We start from the raw sequence: 18,649 nt of genomic DNA on the forward strand, positions 1-18,649 counted from the left end.
CGGGGAGCGTGCAGGGAGCCCCACCGCCCGTCCCTGTGGCAGAGCACGGGCTGTGCTGGTGGCTGTGGCTCCTAAAGGGGGACAAAGCCCTTTTTGGGGCTGGGGGATGTTTTCTCCACCAGGCTCACAGCTGGGGACATGGTAGCTGCTTGCTCCCGGAGGGTCAGCATTGGCCACCCTGCTGCTCCCTCCTCCGGGCTCCCTCCATCCGTCGTGTCTCCCGTTGTCTCCATAGCTCCCAAATTTCTCCCTGGGAACCTGGGGCTGGGCGCTTGGTGGGGGGTGACATCTCCAAACTGCCGTCCCATGGGATGGAAGCTGCTAACAGCCGGGGGCTGGAGTGGCAGGGGACAAGCCTTGTGCCCCGCTCAGGGATGCGCTGCCATGGTGGGGCTGCCCACAGGTTTGTGTGTCCTGGCCCCGAGGAGCCAGCAGCATCATGCTGGGCACAGGGAGAGCTTTGGGGGCTCACTGTCATGATGAGCTGAGAAAACCAAGGGGGCTGCAGGAGGCCAGCAGCTCCCACACCCTTGGGCATGGCAGGAGAGGGAAAGTCAGGCTGATGCTCCAAGGGTGGCTTGTCCGCCAAAGCCCACTCTTCCTCGCAGTTTCCAAGAGGTCAAGGAGAGCCCTCCAGGCGTGGCCGGGTACCACGGTGTAGGGCTGTGACGGTGCTCGTGGCTGCCGGCAGGTCAGGGCAGAACAGGCAGGTCCTTGCTCAGGAAGGTCCTGGGAGGTGACCAGGAGGGTTTTGCTCCAAGCTGTGTGTCCCCAAGGCTGGAGGAGCGGCCAGGTGAGCTCACCGGGTGGCTGCAGACCGGGGTGGCTGCATGCGGGCGCCCGCTGCTTGCTCGGAGGGGCCGCGGCTGCCGTCAAGCACAAGGCAATAGCGAGTAGCCAGGAGGACGCTGCGGCCGAGCAGCATGCTTGCTGCCATGGTGCGAGCAAAGAAATGAGTATCCTCCACCGTGGCACAGGAGAGATGGGATTTTGGCACAGGTGACACCAGCACCGTCCTTGGCCACCCAGAATGGACGAGGGGCAGGTGGGAGCTGCTGGTGCCGGCAGCGTGGGCGAAAAGGCAACAGCCCCTTGTCTCACGGGGCAGCCCCTTGTTCCAGTATCCACCTGTCAGGGATTTAAGGAAGGAAACCAGATTGCTGCTTATGACTTTGCTTTGAGCATGTTTTGGATTTTAAGAGTATGTTTAATAAAGGGTATCTAATGTCGACAAAGTCTCCAGAGTCATTTTGTGGTTGCAAGGCGAGGGCAGTCAGGGTCCTGGGGACTCGGTGGATGGAAGCCCTTTTTTGGCTGGGAGTATCCACCCACCCATCACCCAGGCACCTCCTCAAAACCATCCCAGTTGCTTCAAATTTCCTAAAACACTGCCTGAGGTCCCTTCCAACCCACATTACCCACCCATCCTAAATCCTGCCTTGTCTGAGCTCTGCTGGGATGGAGAAGGTGTAAATGCAAACAAAACCTCTGCAGGAAGAATCTGGCCTGGGGTAGCGGCATCTTCCCGGCGTGGGGTGCTGGTGGCCAGGCAGATGACACAGGCTCTGCGGCCCCTGGCACTGCTGGGATGGATGAGGACACCCCGCGGGGATCTGTTCTGGAGGAGAAGAGGAGCATTAAGGAGCTGGATGCTCCAGTACCGGAGAGGAAAACGCATGCTGGGAGCTGATGCCTTGAAGGTGAGGAGGGCTGTAAGGAGGAGTTATAATTTGGTTTTAATGGACAGGGCTGATGTATGGTGGGGGAAGCACCTTGCAGCTGCAGGGAGAGAGCTCACAGAAGGTTAGATCCTGCGAAGGGGGAGGATGGGGATGGGAGAATTGAGGCTTGAAGTGCTTTGCCCCAGGCTGCTCAGGAAAGCCCTCGAGCTCTCGCTGCCTTCGGGGGCATTTTTGCAAGGGCAGGGCTCGCTCCTGAGGGAGCTGACTTGTTGGAAGGGCAGAAAACTGAGGTTTGGGGTTGTTTTCTGAATATCAGTCTGCTGAAAAGTGAAATAGAAATTTCTGCTGCCCTGGGAGCTGCTGTTCTTCCTCTTCCACGCCCGGACCCAGCACCCACCACCTCCCGGCCTGCGGCCTCTGGGGATGGGCGCGAGCAAAGGGGCACCTGCCCGTGTGCTGGGGAGAGGGTTTGACACCCCCCCCCAGCTTGTCTCGCCCAAATCCACGGGGATCCCGGCAGGAAAGCCCCTTACTGTACGCAGCTCTTCAGGAAGCAGCGCCCTTGAGAGCGGGTGCGGCCGCTCGCCTGCCCCGTGAAATCAAACCCCCTTCCCCGGCGCGGCTGTGTGCCGGAGGAGAGCCGGCGTTCAAACCTCCCCGAGGCAGCCCGGAGCCCCCGCTCCCCCGAAGGGCAGGCCTTGCGCCGTGGGGTGAAAGCAAACAGGCTTCCCTTGGGTTTCCCGGCTGCTCTCAGCCCCCTCAGTTGGGGAGCAGGGAGTCCCTCGCTGGTCCATGTTAGAGCCCTTGGGCTGGCAGTGGGGGGGTCAGGGATTTCTTATAGAAGCATATGGCAATAACACTTTTAATTAAATACAGGCAGACCCCACCCTTTAATTTGGGGGTCTGCCAGCCCCGCTCCCCCCTGCAGCTTTGCCCCCGCTGCTGTGGGCTCCTCAGGGGTCGGAAGCGGGGGTGGGGGGCGCAGGGTGCGGGTTTGCTGGGGCTGTGTTTGGCCCCGGGTGCGGGGTGCAGCGGGGCCCCGCAGCATCCCCGGGTACCGCAGCCCTGCCCGGCCCCGGCCCGGGGACCGTCCCCAAATAACCAAGTCTCAGCCCAAACCGGCAGGTAACCTCCAACTCCCCATGGCAACGCCAGGACCAATGGCAGGGTCGGAAGCTGTTTACGGGGCGGAGCGTTGCCGTGGCAACGCGTGAAGCCTTTCGGAGCAGCTACTTAATGGCAGCCCCGGCGGCGGCAAATCACGGCGGCGGGGCGGGCGGGCCTGGCGCTCACCGGGGGTGAAGCGGCACCCCCTCCCCAGCGCGGGGCTTTCGGGATTTTTTTTTTTCCTTCCTTTTTTTTTTTTCCCCCCCCTCCTCTCCCTTCTATTTTTTTTTTTTTTTCCCTCCCCTGTTTTTTCCAGAAGCTTCTTGCTCTCTCCTGAACTTTGGAAGTTGGGGGACGTCGCCGGGACGGGGTAAGGGACGGCGGCGATGGCCGAAAGCGGCGGGGAGCGGTGGGCTCGCTGCGGGGGGCGGTGGGCACTGCCGAGGGCTCCGCGCCGGAGCAGCAGGTTTGCACAGGGGGGTGTTTGTTGTTATTTTTGATTTTTTTTTTTTTTATTATTATTCTTTTTATTCCTTCCCCGCTAGCGAGCGTTTCTGGGCTCGCCCTCACTACGGGCGCAGGAGTCTGGGGGGCTGGTGGCGACACTGGGGACTAGGCATCCGAACAAGCTGCCGCTGCCCTGAGCCTTATTTTTTTCTTTTTTGGGGGGAGGGAAAGCCCATTTTGTGGAAACGGGGCAGGTGGTTCCACGCCCCCCCCCCCCCGTGCCCCCCCCTCCGACTGTTGAGCACGGCGTCATTCAAATGGTGGAACCCCCAGCCCCGCCGCCGCGGCGCAGCCGGTGCAGGGCTCCCGCTCCCCGCTTGGCCTCCGGGGACTCTCTACTTCCCCCCCTCCAAAAAAAAACCCGCAAACCCCACGGGATTTCGGGTTTACAGCCCAGCAGCGAAAGCAGACGTCGCATCCCCCGACTGGGAATAACTGGAGCTTCAAGCCGCCGGCTGGCTCGCAGTGAGGGTCTGCTCGGGGTGGGTCCGCGACCCCCGGCTGGCATTAGGGGTGCCGGGAGGAGCAGAAATAACGTGAATCTGAGGGAAGCTGGTAGCGGGGGGGGGGGGGCGGAACTTTTAAGGTATTTTGTCGAGGTGTTGGATCCTGAGATTTTTGTCCCGCCAGCAGCGGGTGGGAGAAACATCCTCGCTTTGTGGGACGGCAGGGCTGGATTTTGCTTGCTTGAGGGGGTTTTTTGGTCAGGTTTTTTTATGTCTGTCTTCGGCCGAAGGCTTGCTGGGCACCACCGGGGTTTGGGTGACACTGGGGTGTGGGGGTTTGAGGGAATTTCCCCGAGGGTCAGGGCTGCTGAAGCACCCCAGGAGAGGTGTCGTGGCTCTGGTGCGCAGCACCCCGGGGACAGGTCACCGGGAGCACCCAGCCCTGCCCGGGTGCTGGAGACCGGCTGTGCCTCGGGGACCCTCAACCCTCTCCCTGTTGTTATTGCAGGATCTGCCCCGTCCCCTTCCTCCCCTTCACCTGCACCCCGTGAATGCAAGAGCTGCCGATGGACCCAGGCATGGCTGAGGGGTGGCTGAGCTGCCTGCAGGCAGGGAAGGACGGAGGGCAGGAGGGTGGCATGAGGGACTCGGACGACCTGGACGACAGCCTGACCAGCCTCATGTGGCTGCAGGACTTCTCAATCCTCAACGCCAGCATGGGCAAGTCCTCCTGCTGCCCTAGTGGCCCAGATCCCCATGACTGTCACAGGATCCCCAGCTTTGCCGCCCCGTGCTCGCCCCTGGCCGCCGACCCGGCGTGCATGGGCATGCCCCAGACTCCCTGCAAGCCCATCTCCTCCTCCACCTCGAGGACGGCACACCACGCCGTGGCCATGCACCCTCAGCTCGCGGAGGACATCGACTACAAGACCAACCCGCATGTCAAGCCACCCTATTCCTACGCCACCCTCATCTGCATGGCGATGGAAGCCAGCAAGAAGCCCCAAATCACCCTCTCTGCCATCTACAAGTGGATTACTGACAACTTCTGCTACTTCCGACATGCTGATCCCACCTGGCAGGTAGGAGATTTGGAGACCTCTTGCCTCGTCCCCTCTCCCCACAGGGCTGGGGAGGGCTTTCCGCAGCTTCCACCACGCAAGGCAAGGTCGCCAGGGATGCTGGATCCCACTGGGATGCTGGATCCCAGTGGGAGGAGAGTGGCACCCTCAGCCAGATGGGAAGAGCTGTAACAGGAAAGACCTTGGGTGTGCAGAAATGCCACGAGGGTGGCGGAGGGAAGGAGCCATTAGAGGGGGAGACCCCAGGGCCATTTTGGGAGCCGGGTGGTAGCTGTTGGGCTGCTGGTCCCTGCAGCTCCTCTTGGCTCCGGGGCAAAGGCATCTCTGTTCCCAGTTCCACCTCTCTGGAGCTCCTGTGGGGTCCCGAGTCCTTTTGGGCTGAGCACACATGATATTGCCAGGTTGAGTATCTCTGGGTGTCAGAGGGATGGAGAGGACCCCCGGGGAGATGCCACTTGTTGGACAAATCCCTTGTTGTGGAAGTTCAGAGCAGAAATGCTGCCGCTCTCCAAGCAGGGCGGAGGGCAGGCTGCCTGTCCCCTTGGACAGATGAAGGAGGCTCCATCGCTGTGACAAGCTGGTGAGGTCTCAGAGGGAAGCCCAAGAGAGGTCAAATAGGGCTGCTGTCCTCAGCTAGCATGAGCGTGTCCCTGGGGGGTAGGGGCAGCCCCCAGGCTCACCAGCTTTGAGGACAGCCTGAAGCACAGGGGCTTTTCCCAGCCACCTTGGCTCGCTGCCCTCCTCCGTCACACAAGGGGACCTCCAGCACGTGAGGCTTTCTAGGATGTGGCAGGAGGGACCTGGGTGGCTCGTCCCTTTACTTGGGTTGTTCCCAGCCCAAATCTGCACTGTGCCAGCGATCCCGGCGGCAGAGCTCACCCAGGCAGAGCTCGGCAAAACTGCTGCAAGCCCCCTGCCCTGGCGTTGCCCCCCTTCTCCCCAGGCAGGTGGGTCTCCAGTGGCTCTTGAAGCCCATCACGGGGAAGGGAAGCCCCTTGTCTCCTTCCAGGGCCACCTGGGTCCCCCAGCCTCCTCCATGCTGGGGGGACCTACGGGAGCGATTTGGGAGGAGGAGCTGTGTGCTAGCGCATTGACTTTCTCCTGCAAACTCACAGCTGGATAATCACCAGATTTTAATTAAATGTGTTTATTAAAAAAAGAAAGAAGGTTTTCAATCCCTCTCTGCAGAGATGCAGGGGGCTCACAGGATTGTTGCAGGCAGGAATGATAAATATGTTAACTGGCCGGGTAATAAGGGAGGGCGGCCCTGGCTGAATGAAGTTGGGGATGGGGAGGGGAGATGGGGAGCAGAGAATTCAGTTTGCAAGACTCTGACCCTTGTAAAATTTCTTTAAACTGTAAATTTGGAGTTACCACAGCCCAGATTGTTTGCAGGTATATCTGTGTTCCTGCTCCTTTTTTTTTGCCTTCCTTCTTTCCTTCTTTTTGCCTTCCTTCTTTCCTTCTTTTTGCCTTCCTTCTTTCCTTCTTTTTGCCTTCCTTCTTTCCTTCTTTCTTTTTTTTTTTTTTCCTTCCTTCTTTTCGAGGCTGTGTTCTCAACCCCTATCCCCGATTCCCGTACATGAAGATAGCCTGGAAAGGTCATGCCACCCATACTCCGGGGGGAGATGGATATATTCCTGTGGGAGCTGAGTGCTTTGGAGAGGAGCCAACACACCCAAGGAGCTTCAGCCCAGAGGAGGGTTTTGTTGTGTGTGTGTGCGCGCGCGTGTTTTTCAACAGCTCTAAGCATTCAAGCCTTGTTTTTCCTATTCGGCACTACGGATTATGGATGAATAAGCATAAAGATATCCAGGCAACATTAAAAAAAAAAAAAAAACCACAACAACCCTCTACCATATCCAATCTCTTAATACAGTCTTGGCTTTGTGGAGTCCAACGCTGGGTTATTTACCCAATAACTGAGTTTCCTTTCTGATTATTCACATCACTCCAGGCACATTCAGGGTTTCAGAACGGCTCGACAGGAGCAGAAACTCCTCTTTTTTTTTTTTTTTCTTTTTTTTTTTTCTTTTTTCCCTTCCCACCCCCCCGTGCCCCCCCCAGCTTATTTTGAGTGATTTCACACTGAGCTTCCCCAGGCCAGGAGGCACTTCTGGGGACACGCAGGGCTGCGGTGGAACAGCCCACGTGTATGTCTGGTTTTGCCCGTCTGGTTTGTGTCAGGCTGGCCATGGAGAGGCATGGTGGCTATTTTTTTGCCAAGTATTTTCCCCTCAACACTAGCAATAGGCACAGATGAACTGTGGGGATGTGAGGATGATGATGCTGTCCCTCACGGTGCTGCCATGTGTTGCCATTTGTAATGGGGTCGTGGCCACATTGGTGTTAAAACCCTCCTCTTCCTCCTTTAGCCACCAAGGAGGACCCGGTCTCCTCCAGCTTAGCTCCATGTCTAGAGCAAGTCTGGCCGGTTTCTCCCAGTGCTCTGCATGATCCAAGGCCCCATGGCCCCAATTTACAGCCAAGGAGAGTTGCCCAGAAGCTTCCCGTTGGTTGGCAAGTCCTAGCTTGAACCCTTTGGCTCCTGCCACCTCTGGCTGGGTTAGACAGGAGGCAAGAAAACTCTGCTATTGACTTGGGGCAGGGGAGTTTCTGCTGGGCATGTAGCCTGGGATGTCTTGATGTTGCTGTTCCTGCTTTCCTTGCTAAAAATGTGCTTTTCCACCAGCCTCCCCGTGCAGGCAGGTGCTTTGGCATCAGACAAGCATTTAACCTTGGTTTTTATTCTCTTTTGGGTCTAGAACTCCATCCGGCACAACCTCTCCTTGAACAAGTGCTTCATCAAGGTGCCCCGGGAGAAGGGTGAGCCGGGGAAAGGTGGGTTTTGGAAGCTTGACCCCCAATATGCTGACCGGCTCAAGAACGGTGCCTTCAAAAAGCGGAGGATGCCCCCAGTGCAGATCCACCCAGCCTTCACCAAAAAAGCCCCGCAAGAAGCACGGTGCATCGCCAGCCCAGATGCTTTGGCTTGCACATCCAATAATGTCCTCAACGTCAACATGGAGTCGCAGCAGCTGCTGAAAGAGTTTGAAGAAATCACCAGTGACCAGAACTGGAATCCAGCGGATAGCAAAGCAGGGCACAAGCGCAAGCAGACCTTGCCCAAGCGAACAGCCAAGGCATCTCGGCTTTCCAACTCTGCCTTGCTGACCCAGGAAGAGCAGACTGAGCTGGGATCGCTGAAAGGTGACTTTGACTGGGAAGCCATCTTCGATGCCAATCTGAACGGAGACTTCTCCACTTTTGGGGATCTGGATCTCACACCTCCAATCAGCCCCATAACGCGTGACCTGGACTTGACATTACACGGGCACCACACCGACTGTGCCCAGGGGCAGGAGCAGGTCCTCACTGAATCCAACCAGAACAACCTGGACTTTGATGAAACCTTCATGGCCACTTCTTTCCTGCAGCATCCCTGGGACGAAGGGACAGATGATTACCTCTCCAACTCTGTCAACGTGGAGCAGTTGTTTGAACTCAATGATGCCTCTTTGTCAGCGGATGTGAGCGACTGGAGCAGTCTGGCGTCCCTCTTATAAGAGGCCAGTCACCGTTCAAAGCCCACACAGACTTTAGGATGCTCCCCCCAGTGCTGCTGGGACTTACAAGGGACAAGATTTTCTAGAGACAGAGACATCCATAGTGACTTTTACCAGTTTCATTGTAAGATTATTCACAGAAACACTGGGGGGAGAGAAAAAAACAACACTATAGGAACTGCTTGATAAATCTTTAAAGGACACATCAGAAGTCTCTAGTCCATGAGTTTCCTCAAGATAAGAAATATAACACTACTTATTTTTTTACTTTTAAAGGAAGAAATGTGCATTATCATTACTTTTTTTTTTTCCATGGAAATGGACACGGCATATGTTCCTTCAGGGCTAAAGGAGAGCACCTGCTAAATCCCATCCCAAGACATGAGATTCCTGGTGGCTTAGGACTCAAAAGACTAAGTGCAATTTCCTCACCCCTTTGTCTCACTGTTTCTCTCTCCCTTTCCTTCTTCTGTCTAGGGTAGTTGGTAGGTATAGTCTGATAATTAGCTAGTAGGTAAATAGAGGTCCCTTCTGGATTCTCTGAGTTCAACCTCCCTCCTGACTTGTGCCTAGGGAAGAAGAGATGGTTTATAAATTCAGCAAGTCTGCCTCTTTTAGATGTTTTTATATAATCTATTATATATTATATATTCAAAGAAACTATATTTTTAGCATTAGAATTTCTTAATAGTGGGGGGTTAGGGGAAATGCAGTTTGGGAGTCATTTTATATTTTCACTGTTTAAAGGCTTGTGTTCGTTGTTCTGTAAACTAAGACCATGCGAGGGAGGATTCCTACAGCAGCAGCAACAGCTTTCATTACGGATCCAGGAACTGGCCCCATCAGGAGAGGAGCAGCGGCAAGCAGGGTACTCCAAGAACTGGCTTTCACAATTTTTGTACCCAAAACCCTTGCTGCAGTTGCTGAAGGGTCTAGACCACCGTAAACCCTCTCTTGTCTTTCACCAGCTGACATAGCCCCTCTCCATTTTTTTTGGTCTGAGACTGTTGCTGTTAGGGCAATGCAAGACCCCAATTAAGGATGTGTTTTTGGGGAAGGCATACAGAAAACACCATGGCATGGCCATCAGCTGGCGGCGATGGGATCAATCCATGTTGACTGCTCCCAGGTGGGACCGAGAAGGAAAGAAATCCAGGTTCAGGCTCCATCCAGGAGCTCAGGCCAAAGACTAGGTGCAACAGGCTCTGAGGATGGCAGCGGAGATGAAGTCCCATCCAGCCAGGAGCAGCTCATCATCCAGGAGAGCCACAGGGATTGACAGGAGCTGAAGCTTTGGCCCTTCGGCTTGGAGTGCAGTGAGGACGTGGCAGGGTCTCTGCGCAGCAGCTGAGATACATTTCAGGAGTGGAGCCAAACTGTGCTGAAACTTGACTTGAAGCTCTCGACAACTGGATTCTCTGCCTCTCCTTCGCTGTAGGTTGTTAGAGGTAGAGTAGCCATTAGGTAGGAGTAAGTAGAAGCTGTAGTTTTAGTGGTGTGTCTTAGACTTGCCGAAAAATGGAAGATTGTAAGAGAGTTTCTTTTTTGGTTACAAAAGCACTTAGGAACTTTAATGTGAGCAATATAATTTAGCGAGAGAATAGCTGTAGTGTAAGAATCAATAAACAAGCCTTACAAAAAAAAAAATTACCCTTGGAGTAATTTGCACCCAAATTTGGGGAGAGGGTTGGAGGTGGGAGTGCAAGTCCTACACCCCCCAGTAAAAATGTTGGGGCAGGCTGAGAACTAACATCTTCAGCTCATGCAAGCAGCAGAGCTGGGGCTGGGGCCGCTGCTTTGCCCAGGTGCCAGCATCTGAAGTCCCCTGGGATGCCACCGCAGGGCTGGGGACAGTGTCCTGGTGCTGGGGAGCAAGGGCCATGTCTCCGGCGGGCTTTGGGGATCAGTGTACATATTTATATCTGTATTGGCGATGCTTCTTTTTATTTGTTGTTTTTGTTATATTTTCCTCTTTTGGGGCCTCTATACCATGCTGCAGAACTGCAGAGATACGTGTGCAATTTAACCTTTTTCATGGAAAGTTATTTACAAATTAAAAAAAAAAAAGGGAAAGAAAAAAAAATTTATAAGAAAAAACCCTTTTGCCTCCTTGTTTCCCTCCAGCACTGCGTGGCTCTGTCTGACCCTCTCCCCTGGAGGCACGGGACATCTCACCACCCCAGCTCTGGTTGTACACCCAGCCCTGGTACGTGGGTGCTATCACCCTCCTCCACGGTGGCACAGCAATACCCCGTGGGGAAACTGAGGCACAAACCACCACCTGCGTGGCGATGGTTACACACTGCCTGTGTGGCACGAGGGTGGCCGTGCCCCGAGTCCTGGGAGATGCCCCCAACCCCCGGAGCGTCCTTCCCTGCCCCTGCGGTTCGCTCCTGGGAGTGACGTGGGGTGAGTGCCTCGCACTGCCACTCTGCTTATGCCATGTCCCCACCCGTCCCTGTAGATGCCCTGAGAAACACGAGTGGCTTCGGAGCCCTCCTGGGTACAGGGCGGCGAGAGGAGCTGCACAAAAGCTGCAGGAATAGCCGAGCCCTCGCGAGGCCAATTACGCCGAGGAGCAGTTGGGCTCCGCCAAGGCAGGGAAGAAAAGCGGCGTACGCTCAGCTGCCAGCCCAGCCCGTGCTGGTACCCTATCGCCTCTCCGGTGATCTACCGGATCCCAGCAGCACCAGGAACCGCGGCAGTCAGCCCCAGAGCTGCCCTGTTTGCTTCGCAGTGATCACAGCTGTTCCCGATCCGCCCAACCTCAACCCAAAATAAGGGCTGGGCTCACCGCAGAGGCTGGCTTTGGCTGGCGTGCACTTTGTGCCGGGAGGGCAGGATGTGGCCCTTGGGATGCAGTAAGGTTATCCCGGCTTTGATGTGCCTGGGTAGGCTTTCGGAGGCAGATCTGGGCTCTCTCCTTTCAGCCTGGGGATCGTGAACCCCAAAAGGCAATGGGGAATCCCTGTCCTGGCTTCTCTCTGCTTCCCCCCGCCCCGTAGCGGTGGTGCTGGCAGGGCTGCAAAAAGCTGGCAGCCCCCTCGTCCCTCGGTGCGCTGCTTTATTTTGTTTTGCCAGGCAGTTTCTGCTTTTAAAGCCCCTGGAGAAACAGGAGCCCCCAGCACCCCACCCTGCCAGGGGACTGAAAAAAACGACCTTGCCAGGAAAAAATATTCCAGCCCGCCAGGGCTAGTCGAGGGTTTTAAAGCGAGAAAGGGTGAATATAAAGGAGGCACCAGGCGAGGCCTGAAACAACCTCGTTTTGTTCAGCTTCTGAAAGCAACAAAACCAACTTGGACGTGAATTTTTTTATTTCATTCAATTAGATGGTTGGAGGGGTATTTTTTTAAGCAGCAGCCAGGAGGTGCACAAGTGGGGGTGCGACGGGGTGGGAGCATCGCTTCCCGCGGGCGCGGAGGCAGGCAGGACACCACGCTGCTGCCCGCACAAAGGCCATGTGTGCTCGGGGCGAAGCACGGTGCCAGGAGCGAGGTCAGGACCTGGCAGCGCCCGGCCTGCCCGGGCTTGCCCGCGGCAGCGGGGCCACAGCCCACGGCTGGGGCTGGTCCAGCCCTGCGGGCTGCCCCAGCTTGCCCGGCACAGGGGCGGTGATGGGTTGGGGACCCCAAGGCTGGCGGTGTCCCCCCTGCTCTACGCGTGGGCAGAAGAATCAAGAAGATGAAAACCCAGACCGCTGTAGCCCAGAAATGGCTGCCCTTTTGGGGCATCCCGCTTCCGGCACCCACCAAAGCAGGTCTGGGAAGCACCCAGCTCCAGAAACTCCCTGCAAAACTCAGTCTCCGCAGCCCCAGCCAGGTCCCTCCCCAGCCAGTTATTAAGCGCACGGCAATTATTCCTTTATTATTTATTTCTGCTATTCCCCCAGTCATCCCCTCATCCATCATCCCTCCCTGATGGGCAAACATTGACACCTCAAACCAATCTCCTGTTCACAGAGGGGGGAAAAATATACACATAAGCCCTTCTTTTCTGTCCTTTTCTTGCCGTGTCTTTCTTTCCCCTCCATTGAGTGCGGGGCTGGCACGGAGCCATTCTGGCAATAGCTGGCTTTCACTTGCTAATCATCCTAAATATTGAAAATCAACGCCTAGAATAAACAGCTCAAAGATTGGGGCCATCTCTGCTCTGTTTGGAAATGCTAATCTCGCTGCCTTTTGTTTTCCTTGTGTGGATTTGGTGCTGTGCGTTTGGAAGAGGTCACAGCTCATGGGTTCTCCTTCCACCCCCAGATTTTTCTTCCCCTCCCTCGTGAAAAATTCAGCCCATTTTAACATCCCAGGCTGGGATGGCTGGAGCCGTGGTGGGGGAGAAGGGGGAGACAGGATGGAGGAGGGTAGGGAATGGACTTGCCTTGCATAGCAATGAATGAACCTCCAAAGTTTGGGAAAAAACAGGTTCCCAAACTTACACCCAGGAGTTGACGTGGGTGAGAAATCTCGTGGGAACTGTGGCTGGGCAGGGAGCTCTGGTCCCAGGTACAGCAGGTCCCTGGGGGGGACGGGGATGCGGACCGGCCCTGCAATGAGAGACAGAGCTTGAGGACGGCTCAGGGACTCTCTGCCCCTGAGACATTGATTTTTGGAAGGTTCTGTACCCAAAGGGACAGGGGTGCCATAGCAAACCCCAGACAGGCTGTGATGGGCCGCAGGTCTGGACCCCGATGTCTTTGCCTGGAGGGATCAGACGGGATGCAAACACCTTTCTGCTAGCAGAGCCCAGTGAGACCTGCGGCATTCGCATAGCTGGGGTGGCTTACAGCACCCTGGTGGGGAAACCGAGGCAGGGCAAGGCGGTGGTCAGATGTGGACCGGAACCTGATTACCTGGGCAGAACTTTTGGAGCACGCCTGCACCCTCGCGTTTTCGGCCATGCTTTTTGGCCGTGCACGGCAGGTGCACCCTCTGTCACCGGGGAGCCCAGGGGCAAAGCTCTCTGCCTCCCTCCATGCCCCAGGGAGCCCCGGGACGGGTCAGTGGGACGTTGCCAGCGGCCGTTCCCGGTGGTGCGGCCGGCACAATGCACCGGCAGGCCAGGGCTTGCCCTGCGGCAGGGGGAGCGCCGGCGGCCGCAGGCCCTAGCCACAATGCAACCGCCCCTGCGTAAATGCCGTCACGAGGAGACGCTCAGCATGCTGCCCCTTCCTCCTCCTCATCCCCGCCATCCCCCTGACTCCCAGGTTGGGGGCTGCAGCCCCGCAGAGCTCCTGCTCCTCCAGCCCAGCCCACGCCACGGAAAGTGGCCCCCATGGGCAGGGGGGCACGCATCCAGCCCCCGCCATGGAGGAACTGAGCCGCTGGAGCAGTGCCAACATCGCCTTCTTCTTTGGGAAACCACGTCATGCCGAGGTCGAAACTTGGCCGGTTTGCAAACAAGCACCGGGGCCACGGGGATTTCTTTACAAAGGCTGTTTTTTTCAGGTGATTTATTTCCAGGTTTGGAGTGTTAGGGCCATCCCACGTTCTGAGATTTTTTTTTTTAATGCCATGAGGATGGTGAGAAACTCACTTTAGAAACCCAAAGCAAACACTTTCCTTTGGTGCCTGACTCCAGAGGATGGGTCTTAAACTCCCCAAAAAAGGTGCAAGCAGGGGCAGGCTGGGGGCTTTTCTTTTGTCCACCCTGTGGACACAGCTCGTCCATGGGGGGTGCTGCTGCGGGCAGAGCCGGGCAGCAAAGGCAGCACGAGGGCAAGCAGGTGCATCTGGGGAACGGCCCAACTTGGGGCAACGAGGGCATAAGCCCCAAACATCTGGGGGTTCCGAATAGGGCCAGCCAGGCTGGGTTGTGTGTGGATGTTGGGTGCAGATCCCCCGGGATGCTCCCATCCTGCACATGGGGCCGCTGGGCTGAGATTGGCGCGGGTGGGCGGAGGGCTCGGGGGCATTACGAGCGGCGGGTGTTGACCTAGAAATCGCAAAGAATTTGGCCTGGCGTCGCGCTGGCGGGCAGCGTGCCAGCCTGGCAGCCGAGGGAAGCACGGCTCTGATCCGAAACGGCGCTCCTCTCCCCAGTGCCTGGCTGGGAGAGGCGACTGCCGTCTGCCCTGGGAGCTCAGTGAGTGTTCTGGGCTCACTGGTGTCGAGGGGTGGGGTGCCCATCGCTCCTAGCAGAGACATTGCTGGCTGAGCATGAGCTGGGGATTTGTGTGTGCTCCCACCCAGCAAGGGATGATGCTGATTCCCGGACTGGGAATAGGGAGAGCAGACCTGCAGGTGCTGGGGGGAGTAATGCTCCATCCCAGCAGCTTCTGGTTATGAGACACATTAACAGGCAGGAATGTGCAAACATCCAAAGGTCGGAGCTGTGTGAGGTGGCTGCGGTGGCTCCAGCTGCCAGGCGTGCAGCAGGCGAAGGCAGGATCCCCACGCCCCGCTGCGGGCAGAGCGGGATGGCGGAGGAGAGTCGCCTCTGCATGGGGCTTGTTGGACCTGCACCCCTCGGCAGGGTGGGGTCTGGGGTCACCAAATTCCAGCCAGTGGGACGGGCCAGCTGCAGCCCTGCATGGCCTCCCCATCCCCGTCACGTGGGGGGACGCATGCCCAACACCGGCCCACATGGCAAACACCCCCCTCCCTTCCCCAGCAACGTGGCATAGAGAGAAAATGAGCATCGTCCCCAGCCCAGCCCCCAGCTCATGAAAGACAGTGCCCTGTAGGTTCTCTGTCCCCGGGACCAATACTCCCGGTGGTGCATGCATACACATCCCACCCATCCCAAACCCAGCTGGAAGTCTCTTCTCCTGACCTCAGGAGGAGAGGAAGCGCTCAGCCATGTGCTGGGTGGCACTGAGTTGGTCCCTGGTACGTACCAGCTCCGCAGTGGCCCAAGGGGCTTGGCTGGAGGAGCGGGTCTCTGCCCTGTTACCCCCACTCTGGCAGAGTGCTAAGTAAACAGTGACAAGGGGAACCTCATTAATCTTGGTCATTCCATTTACAAAAAGCCATTTAGAGCTGGCTATGTGGGCAGTTACCAGAGCACTGGGGAGGTTTTCCCAGCAGGACCTTAATTCCCTCTGCAAATAAACCGGAGGGAGAGCGAGCACAGCTTGTGTCTGCAATGGATGGAGGCTTGGGGGGATTTTTGGGGCTAGCCTTTGAGGGACTGACCCATACGAACCCCCTTCCTGCAAGGAGTGGAAAGTCGTTGAGGGATTCCCTGTTAGGTGATTGCTCAGGTGCTGTTTCAGTGCAGTTGCTGCTGCGCTGCATCTTTCCCTGGAGCAGCCAGCCTGGCATGGTCCTTCCCAGTGCCACACGGGAAGAACTGGGAAGCCGCAGGAGCCAAAATGCCAACCATTGTCCCACATGAACCTGGTTTTCCGGGAGCACTGCGCATCCCCATGGCACATCACGATATCTGGACCCAGGTCAGGATCAAAGTGAAACTGGTGGGGCTTGGAGGCGTTACCAGGGAGGCAAAGTCCTTTGGTGGATTTGGTTCCTGTCCCATCCCTTTAAGTTCATGGGCATGGTAACAGCCAGGGCGCATGCCTGGGTGCATCCCATGCCCTGTCTGTGCACGTTCGCTCCCTCTTTCAGGGCTTCTCCCCTTTTAATTCCACCTGGGAGGAAAAGTTGGGGAATTGTCAGCCAGCTCAGAGCTCCTGGTTCTTCTGGCTGAAGATTAATCTGGCTAAAGATTAATCGTCTTTTCTATCCGGCTGACCCAAGAGGAGACAGAATACGCTGCGTCTGGGGACGAGGCGAGGGCAGTGCCACCAGCGATGGTGTTCCCACGCGTTCTTGCAGCCCGGGGCCCTGGCGGGTCACACCATGGGGACATACAGCTCGGGACAGCCCCTCAGCCCATAATGAAAGTTTTGTAATTTTATGTTAATCCCAGCTCCTCCGTACTCTGATCTCTCTCCTCTCCCACATCAAATGCAAAGCCCTTTTGGAGGCTCCTGGCTGTATTAATCTTGTTTTGCCCTCGCCACCGCACGCTGCGTGCCTCGCAGGCAGCTCCCGCAGCTCGGGGAGCGCCGCTGCCCCGTCATGCCCCCACTGTCCCCTCCATGCAGGAGTGGGATTAACCCTGCCAGTGGGAGGCAAGGACAGGCATAATTCATTTTTTGCAATAAAATGACTATTTTTTTAAGCAGCAACTGTTCCTGGGGTGAGCAGTACCAACCCACAATACAGGAGACAGAAAGTCCCCACTTTGAGGGCTACTATTAATTGAATTTATCCGAATCTTGTCAAGATTACATCTTTTGTGCAATGACCTTCACCACTATAAAGGCAGCCAATAGAAATGTGGATTTGGGGGATATCTGGGTCCTTCCAGTGACTCCGAGCCAAGCCCTGAGCAGGCAAAGCAAAGCCTCTCTCTGCCTCAGTTTCCCCACCTGCAAATCAGGTCGACTCTCTTTTCTGCAGTGTTTTGGGTGACCAACGCCCTGAACACCTCGTCCTTGGAGAGGAGCGACTGTCACGTCCCTGCGAGCGGGAGCCACTTCCTCATGCCTGCAGTGGTGAAAACTCCCGTTGCTGAACAACGGGGCCATGACGTTGTTCAAACGCCGTGGCCTCCAACAGCCCAAAGGTGTTGGGCTCCGTTCTGGTCCCATGTCTTGGGTTTTGGAGCACTGGATTCAGCTTTGCTTGGCAAATGCTGCAAAAGGGACTCATTAGCTTTCTCATTAGTCCACCCAAGCCCCAGCTGAACATTGCACTGATGATGGAATCCTTATTCAGCCGTGTTGGCTCTGTTTTCTGTCTTCTGCGCCCATGGTGATAGTGAGTGCATCCACCTAGATGAAAATCCCTTCTCTGGGGGAGAAAAAGGGGCTTTTTCTCTCTGTTCCGTCTCATGGAGGGGGAAGCAAAGGGAGACTCAGCATTCCTCCGCGGCCACTGCTGAGTCACCACATGTTCGCCTTTCATCCGCCGCAGCAGCTTCAGCACAGAAAGCAATTCCTCCCGGGCCTGCGGGGACCCCGCGGCTGGCGGTTTGCAGGGCGGGAAGACCGGCACAGCTGCGGCGGGAAGGCGGCGGGACCGGGATTGTTTCGGAGTTGCCGTTCCACTGGCTGCACCCACTGCTGGAGAAACAGCCAGCAATGAGCTGGCGGGGTATGTACAGCCTAGAGATCCCAGGTGTACTTTGCACCCTTTTTCCCTGTATATTAACACACGTTCAAATTGCAGTGTTTCTATACTTTCTTTTTCATTTTACCAGAAATAACCCCTGCTGCTTTGACTCTCTGCATTTGACCAGCAAGCCTGTTTTTTTCTGCTGCCTCCCCTTGGATATGGTGTTGCACCTCACATTTGCACAGACTCCAGCCGTTTTTACACGATTTATTGGCAGGCTGACTTTCTGCACATTTATTCACTCTTTACCACCTCACCTGGCAGCTGGGATGTGAGTTGGGTGCCTCTATCCCAGCTCCCCTCTGAGGGCTCAGTCACCCCATGAGGGGGTGAGGGAGCCTTTTCACTGGTTTTTTGGGCGATACATGGCACTATTCAGGGGAGCACACACAACTGTTCCCCAGGCTCAGTGAGGGGAGATTTCCTTTTGGCTCTTGGCTGCCCTTTGAATGAGGGACTGAGTGTTAGCAGAAAGAGCACGGATTGCTGTAAAAAAAGAGAGATGGCTCTGCTGTACAGGAAAAAAATCCTTCCCAATCACACCAGCCTAGTGGGGAAAAGCACAAGAGGTGCCGGATGCTGACCCCAGTAACAGGGACCTTCTGTCTTATACCCACAGGAGAAGATCCCTTCTAGCAGGTGACGCCATAAAACACGGGCAGGCAATCATGGCCGGGCAATGTCACACACAGAAAACACAGCGCCCTGGCTGCGCGTCGCCCCTTGCAGCAGCCAGAGCCTGGGCACAGCTGTTTGCAGCATGATAAGGTGGGTTATGAAATGTGCTGAAGTTGTTGAACAAAAGAGGCCCTTTGGGCTGTTTTAGCTCCTTTCCAGAGCCTGGGGTGGTTTGACAAGGGGAAGATGGATGGGAACACGCCAGTCCCTTCGTGCGGCAGGAGCCTTGCTTCAGAGCAGCACAAGACGGCAGGAGGCTGGAACTGTCTGTACTGATAAAACCAGCTCCCTGCTCCAGGCTGGATGTGGTTTATGAGGATGCAGAGCCCTGCAACTGCTCCAGTGTGTGATAAACCCAGCCATCCCCACCTATGCTGCAGGAGGGAGAAGATGGCAGCTTCCCTGTGGTGATAGCATTTCTTTCTGGAAAACGGATGCAGGACAGAGGCAGAGTGACCTGCA

At 56.3% G+C, this 18,649-nt stretch overlaps 1 protein-coding gene across 1 annotated transcript; it reads left to right on the forward strand.

The window, feature by feature from the left end:
* Positions 1–4,143: 4,143 nt before the first annotated feature.
* On the forward strand, positions 4,144–8,390 carry FOXJ1 (forkhead box J1; the record flags this gene model as incomplete). The annotated part of the gene is made up of 2 exons (XM_082007980.1): positions 4,144–4,824; positions 7,590–8,390. Exons 1-2 carry the CDS (start codon positions 4,294–4,296, stop codon positions 8,388–8,390), a joined length of 1,332 nt encoding a protein of 443 aa, XP_081864106.1. The 5' UTR covers positions 4,144–4,293.
* Between the last annotated feature and the right edge of the window lie 10,259 nt (positions 8,391–18,649).

This window comes from Phaethon aethereus (assembly GCF_964289735.1).
Source record: "Phaethon aethereus genome assembly, chromosome: 18".
Classification (NCBI taxonomy): Eukaryota; Metazoa; Chordata; class Aves; order Phaethontiformes; family Phaethontidae; genus Phaethon; species Phaethon aethereus.